At 37.9% G+C, this 7,738-nt stretch overlaps 1 protein-coding gene across 5 annotated transcripts in view; it reads left to right on the top strand.

Moving 5' to 3' along the window:
* Positions 1-714: 714 nt before the first annotated feature.
* Prp4k (Pre-mRNA processing factor 4 kinase) overlaps positions 715-7,738 on the top strand; it is a 40,509-nt gene continuing 33,485 nt past the window's right edge. For all 5 annotated transcript variants that reach the window (XM_075291338.1, XM_075291336.1, XM_075291337.1 and 2 more), the window contains exons 1-2: positions 715-872; positions 978-1,361. In XM_075291338.1, coding sequence (XP_075147453.1) covers positions 847-872; positions 978-1,361 — 410 coding nt within the window. In that variant the 5' untranslated portion in view covers positions 715-846. The remainder of the gene's footprint in view (positions 873-977; positions 1,362-7,738) is intronic.

The raw sequence follows: 7,738 nt of genomic DNA, 5'->3' as shown, positions 1-7,738 counted from the left end.
CGGAATGTCGGTGTTTGTAAAGAATCTTACAGTGTGTCGGATCGATACGACTTGTCGGCGATGACTAAATAATCGGTAAATGTGTTATCGATCCCATAAACATGCAGCAGTATCGATTATGCCTTCGGACTTAACTTATAATGTGCACAATATATGGGATATGTTCGACGCATAACATATTTAAAGTTTTGTTGTTTTGTCCTTATTTGTTAATATGTTTAATAAGATTATTATTTTTCAATTGTTATTGTAGTGTATTATATATTTTATATGGACGAAAATAAATAAATTATACAAAATTCATAGAATTTTGGCTTTGACTTTCAATTTGAAGTGGGGATATAATTTATACAAATTTTGGATGAAAAGTATTTGTAACTATGTTAATTTTTAATTTGGCTCGCATCGAAAATTGTTTGAGAAATTATTGAGTAGCGATGCATTTCAATTTGAGAATAACACTTGAGCAATTATTGGTAATGGGTTGAATTTTACTGATGAGGGTAATGTCTGAAAACGTGATTTTCTCAACAATTTCTCAACTTGAATATTACAATAATGCTTTGAAAAAATGTTTGAAAAATTGTTGAAATGTATCATTTTTCAAACGTTTGTGTTTATTAGGTTGTGTCGTTTTTAATCGGCGCCCTTAATCTCATATGTGTGTACAGCAAAAATTGAACGTCGTCATGTTTTACATCTTCGTCCGGGTCAGGGTTTTTTGTACGCCGTAACCTTTTTGACATCCGCCGTCTTTTTACGTGAGTGTTATATTCAGAACGAGATAGTTTGCTTCAAAATCGATCCAAACTTAAATTCCGTAATTGATTAAAATTTTAATGATACATGACCATGACCAGTGACGAGAATGGGTGAGTATTTAGTTATTATGGGAATTTCTTTTGTCAGGATCAATGCTACATATTTATATTTCGAAAACGTTTATTAATGTATACACATTTTTACTGCTTCTACAGATACGATTCCAATGATGGTCCAGAGGAAAAGCGACCCAAACATTCCTCCAGCAGTCAACATAAAAAATCGAAAAAGCATAAAAAACACAAGAAATCGAACAAAAGTGATAAGTCCCACAAAAAGCATAAGAAGTCCTCAAAGAAAAGGTCTCGACGTCAATCAGGCTCCTCCGACTCCACTGGTTCAGAAAAGGAGATGATCGTAGAAAAGAAGAAAACTGGGGTCCTTAACGAAAAATTTACGGAGATCATGGAGAAAGTGAAAAAAGACGTACCCAATTTACCAACAGATCCATGTAGTTTGGTCAAGGAGATAACAAAGACAATTCAGAATAAAGTTTTGCCCACAATGGAAGTAGCTTCATCCGGAACTGAAAGTGAATGGTAAGTTAATGGAGACTACTCATAAAAACTGATTCATGGCGAGATCTGATATTTTTGGTTTTGAGTTAATTTGTTCCAATGGCTACAAGGTATAATTTGATTGCAAGAAGTACTATAGCTGTTCCTCTGGCATACAAAGGGCTTAAGGTAGGGTAGCACTCAGTGATAAGAGAGAAGTTCACCACTGTTGTGCCACATTTAGAGTTATCAAAAACCAGGTTTTTTAAAAATCGGTATTTCTCGGTTTTAAAACGTCGGTCTATTTTCCAAAACCGGTAGACAGATATAATAAAAACATGTACAATTGAAAAGAAAATCGAATTTTGTTGTCATGAAAAATGAACAAAAAAAAATTGTTTGATAATTTATTAAAGGATGGATACAGCTTTTTAATACATATGTTAGTTAGACATACTTAGAAGTGCTTTCATTGCAGTTTTTAATGCCCAGATGTAATTGCCTAAATTGGCAATTTTACATTGAAAATGCGAAAACTGGAATCCGCTTGTTTTGATCTTGAAAATACCTTTTCTACCGGTCCACTGGGGAATGGGAGTTTCATCAAACCCCATCATCAGAATATGAAAATAAAACGGTCTACCGGTTTTGATCACTCCAACCACAATGGACTGAATGGTATAAGTGAGCCTTATACTCACTGCCAGTATACCTAACCTAATCTAATGTCTCTCAATTTTGTATCTTAAAGTAATGACTAACAATGTAAGACATTGTGAGAAGAGACATAGAATATAAAAAATCTAAACATAGAATATAAACAAAAAAGCTTTATAATTATAAAAGTAATAATGAAGTCATTGATATATTTAACAATATGCAAGAATGTATAGTATGAACCGTAGAAAACATAATTAACCCATGGAAAAGACTTGTTAAGTTCTGATATATCATCAAAAAGTTCAGGTTTAAATGAGTCCTCGGAAATGCAGATGAAATATTATTTTGCTTTTTCTTTTTATCTGCAGTTTTAAGTACTTCGAAGTTAGATAAAGTTAAAGAGAGAAATTTTTTAATATAATAAATCTTGCGAAAAACCACTCGAAATTAAAGCAGTCACTCGAATTCGAAGGTATATGGGTTTTTTTCTATTTTAGTTTGATTCGTTTATATGAAAATTCATATATTATTAAAAATGAGTATTTAAAAATGTTTGGCCAGAGAAATCATTCAAATTTTAAAAAGGTTGGGTTAGGTTAGGTTAAAGTGGCAACCCGATTAAGTTTCATGCTCACTTAGACTATTCAGTCCATTGTGATACCACATTTAACTAAAAGTACCTATTACATATGGGCACTTCTAGTTTTAGCCATTGAACCTTCTCTGTTATTTTCTTTTTTTGAACCAACCAGATTGTTCCAAAAACATTAACAGAATGCTTAAGTTAACGTTTTCCAGGTCCGCCAGTAATCTAAAGCTATATGCCCCTAAAATTTGCTTAAGCCTTACACAAAATGCAGGACAATCACAAGATATATTGAATTGATTCCTTTTCCTCCGCATCATGACAGCTCATGCAGTAGTCATTATACTTCGCACCGATAGTTTTTGCAAATTCGCCTATCAGGCAGCGACCCGTTATAGCAGATATCAGAAGGGATATCTGACGTTTTGAAACACTAGCATATCTAGTGTGCGGTTCAAGTTTAAATGGGGCCATATTTGTTTGGTGTCGTTACAACCCTTGCAACTCTCCCATCGAACATTTGCCATCATGACGGCCTTCTCACGCAGTAAGAGCTTGCAGGTTGCCAGAGACATACCAACAGATTCTAGTTCCCCTGGAATATGTAAGGTAGTTCCTAGCCTTGCAAACTCATCTGCTTAACAGTTCCCCGGTATGTTCCTATGGCCAGGCACCCATATTGGGTGAATATTGTACTGCTCAGCCATCTCGTTGAGAGATTTGCGGCAGTCGATGGCAGTTTTCGAGTAAAGGAACACAGAGTCCAAGGATTTTATTGCAGGTTGACTGTCTGAGTATATATTAATGTCAACAATTTTTGGAACATTACTTCTCAGCCAATTCGCCACATCTTTTCTTGCTAATATTTCAGCCTGAAAACCACTACAGTGATTAGGTAATCTTTTCGCTATTCAAAGTTCCAGATCTTTGGCCATCGGTGTAGAAATCTATATATCTTTTATTCCCCGCCTCACTGTTGGGAATTAGAGTTTCAAACTTTTTGTCGAAAAGTGGTTTTGCCAGAGTGTAATCCACATACCTTTGCATACCTAAGTATACCTGGATCAACATTCAGAGTTGCCAGTCCATTTAATATCGAGCTCGGATGGATGCTATTGAACGCCCCTTCGATGTCTAGAAACGCCACGATTGTGTATTCTTTGACAGATAGTGAGCTTTCAATAGAGCTGACTAGTTCATGTAATGCGGTCTCAGTAGACCTGCCCTTCGAGTATGCATGCTGTCGTTTCGAGAGCAAACTTGAATCGACGCTAGTTCTAAGATAAATATCTATCATCCTCTCCAGAGTCTTAAGTAGGAATGAGGATAAGCTGATTGGTCGGAAATCCTTCGCACTCGAGTGAGAGGCTTTTGCCGCTTTAGGTATGAAAACGACTTTTGTTTCCCTCCACTTTCCTGGAATATATGCTAAGTTGATACATACTATATAAATCGCCGACAACCAGGGAATGATTCTGTCAGTCACTGCATGTAACTCCGAAGAGTAAATTCCATCAGCTCCGGGGGATTTGAATGATCCCAAGCTATTTAACTCCCATTTTATTCTAGATTCCGATACAATTTCCTCGATAGGAAATGACCGCTGAGCCACTGTAGCACCGCCAGAACATGGTCCAACCGTCTGATCTCCTGGAAAATGAGTTTCCAATAGTACCTTCAGCGTCTCCTCACTGGACGTTGTCCAATTGCCCTCCGATGTTTTAATGAAACCTGGAGCGGAGTTAGTGGATGCTAGTACCTTCCGTAGTCTGGAAGCCTCGGACGTATTCTCAATACTGCTGCAGTAAACATTCCAAGAGTTATGCTGAGCCTTTCTCAGTTCTCGCTTGTATCCTTTCAGATTCTTCTTGTAAGCTTCCCAATGCTCAGGAGCTCTGGTGGACTTTGCTTTGTTAAAGAGCTTCCTGCAGGATTTCCTCATATTACTTAACTCCGTAGACCACCATAGGTTAGGTTAGGTTAAAGTGGCAGCCCGATTAAATTTCAGGCTCACTTAGACTATTCAGTCCATTGTGATACCACATTTAACTAAAAGTACCTATTACATATGGGCACTTCTAGTCTTAACCACTGAACCTTCTCTATTATTTACTTTTGTGGAACCAACCAGATTGCTCCAAAAACATTAACAAACTGCTTAAGTTGACGTTTTCCAGGTCAGCCAGTAAACTAAAGCTATATGCTCCTAAAATTCGCTTACGCCTTACACAAAAAGCAGGACACTCACACAAGAAGTGTTTAATTGATTCCTTTTCCTCCACATCATGACAGCTTATACAATAGTCATTATACTTCGCACCTATAGTTTTTGCAAATTCGCCTATCAGGCAGCGACCCGTTATAGCAGATATCAAGAACACTAGCATATCTAGTGTGCGGTTTAAGTTTAAATGGGGCCATATTTGCTTGGTGTCGTTACAACCCTTGCAATTTTCCCATCGAATATTGGCCATCATAACAGCCTTCTCACGCAGTAAGAGCTTGCAGGTGGCCAGAGGCATTACAACTGATTCTAGTTCCCCTGGAATATGTAAGGTAGTTCCTAGCCTTGCTAACACATCTGCTTCGCAGTTCCCCGGTATGTTTCTTTGGCCAGGCACCCATATTAGGTGAATATTGTACTGCTCAGCCATCTCGTTGAGAGATTTGCGGCAGTCTATGGCCGTTTTCGAGTTAAGGAATACAGAGTCCAAGGATTTTATTGCAGGTTGACTGTCTGAGTCTATATTAATGCCAATATTTGTTGGAACATTACTTCTCAGACAATTCACCACCTCTCTTATTGCCAATATTTCAGCCTGAAAAACACTACAGTGATTAGGTTATCTTTTCGCTATTCGAATTTCCAGATCTTTAGAATATACTCCGAACCCCACTTGTCCATTGAATTTGGAGCCATCAGTATAGAAATCTATATATCTTTTATTCCCCGGGGTCTGTGTACACCACACCTCACTGGACCGTAATGTGGACTCCCCGGGGTCTGTGTACACCACCACCTCGAAAAGTGGTTTTGCCAGGGTGTAATCCACTACGTTAGGCACATCAGGCATTACTTTGAGAACCGAACTATGACCGTACATTTTTTCCGACCACAGCGATAGCTCGCGCAACCGCACAGCCGTTGTTGCAGCTGACTGTTTGGCCAAAATGTCTAAAGGCAATAGATGTAGCATTTTCCCCCTTGGCTTCCCTCTAGGGCATGCAGCTTTCAGTGAGATGTTGAAGGCCTTAGTAATCCACTGCGTGTTCGATATCTTGCACAGTGCTCATAAAGGGTGATTTGTTAAGAGCTTGATAACTTTTTTTTTAAAAAAAAACGCATAAAATTTGCAAAATCTCATCGGTTCTTTATTTGAAACGTTAGATTGGTCCATGACATTTACTTTTTGAAGATAATTTCATTTAAATGTTGACCGCGGCTGCGTCTTAGGTGGTCCATTCGGAAAGTCCAATTTTGGGCAACTTTTTCGAGCATTTCGGCCGGAATAGCCCGAATTTCTTCGGAAATGTTGTCTTCCAAAGCTGGAATAGTTGCTGGCTTATTTCTGTAGACTTTAGACTTGACGTAGCCCCACAAAAAATAGTCTAAAGGCGTCAAATCGCATGATCTTGGTGGCCAACTTACCGGTCCATTTCTTGAGATGAATTGTTCTCCGAAGTTTTCCCTCAAAATGGCCATAGAATCGCGAGCTGGGGGCTAATCACAGCATTCGATATCGAATTCATAATCGTATCGAAAAAATTGTCGATACGATTAAAAGTTTGGATCACGGGATTCGATCGAAATTTGATTCAATTTCTCAAGCGTTGCCAACAGCAAAAAACGAAGCAGAACAAAATGAAATGACAAAATTAAGTTAGCGTCACAAAAAAGAATGTAGAAAAAAACATGTTTTTGGAGGTTTCAAAGTAAAAAGTAAATTGTATTGCATTATATCTTATGGACCCATATCTCTTTTTACATTCCTCCGAATTCCTTCCTAATTGGAGGATGAGATGAATATAAAATAATTCGGCGACAAATAAGGAATAAAAGTGCACATTGTTATTGGTGTAAGTACATGGGTTTGAAATGGTGTGCACTGTTAGAAAGTCACCTTTTGCAGGCTCAATGGACGATTTCGGCTGACGAAGGAGGCGTTCAAATGGAAAATAATTTTTGGTGACATGTCAACGTCAATTTTATCACCTTACAATTGTCTGCCGTCTTAAAACTTTTTGCGAGTGGAAGCCTTCATAATTCACTATTCTTACAAGGTGGTCCAGAAGCGTTATGTTGGCACGGAATTGTACGGTATTTGGTTGATCACAATCTCTTGGATATCGATCTAGCATGTGCACTTTATATATGGTTCTTTGCCAAGCTAGAATGCTCGCTGCCGAACTCGGCTATGACCAATTTTTGTTTAACTTTTATTGGAGCTGCATTGGTCCTAAATATTCAATATGTTCATTATATGTAAATTTACTACAAACTAGCAACAATTCGAACTAAAACTAATATATTTACTATTCCTATATGGCGAAAACAATGTAAAAAACAAGTGAAAATTGTTTTACGATTGCAATTTACCAATCGAACAAATTGTCGATCAAAAAAACTCGATATCGACTCCCGTGATGCGAAAAATTTAGATTTCGATCAAAAGTTCTCGATATCGAATGCCGTGATTAGCCCCCTGTTTGGCATGTAGCGCCATCTTGTTGAAACCACATGTCAACCAAGTTCAGTTCTTCCATTTTTGGCAACAAAAAGTTTGTTAGCATCGAACGATAGCGATCGCCATTCACCGTAACGTTGCGTCCAACAGCATCTTTGAAAAAATACGGTCCAATGATTCCACCAGCGTACAAACCACACCAAACAGTGCATTTTTCGGGATGCATGGGCAGTTCTTGAACGGCTTCTGGTTGCTCTTCACTCCAAATGCGGCAATTTTGCTTATTTACGTAGCCATTCAACCAGAAATGAGCCTCATCGCTGAACAAAATTTGTCGATAAACACATTTCGAACCGAACACTGATTTTGGTAATAAAATTCAATGATTTGCAAGCGTTGCTCGTTAGTAAGTCTATTCATGATGAAATGTCAAAGCATACTGAGCATCTTTCTCTTTGACACCATGTCTGAAATCCCACGTGATCTGT

The sequence above is a fragment of the Haematobia irritans genome, chromosome 1, assembly GCF_050003625.1.
Source record: "Haematobia irritans isolate KBUSLIRL chromosome 1, ASM5000362v1, whole genome shotgun sequence".
Lineage (NCBI taxonomy): Eukaryota > Metazoa > Arthropoda > Insecta > Diptera > Muscidae > Haematobia > Haematobia irritans.
The sequence above is the reverse complement of the archived record's forward strand: the minus strand, read 5'-3'. Positions and strand labels throughout refer to the sequence as shown.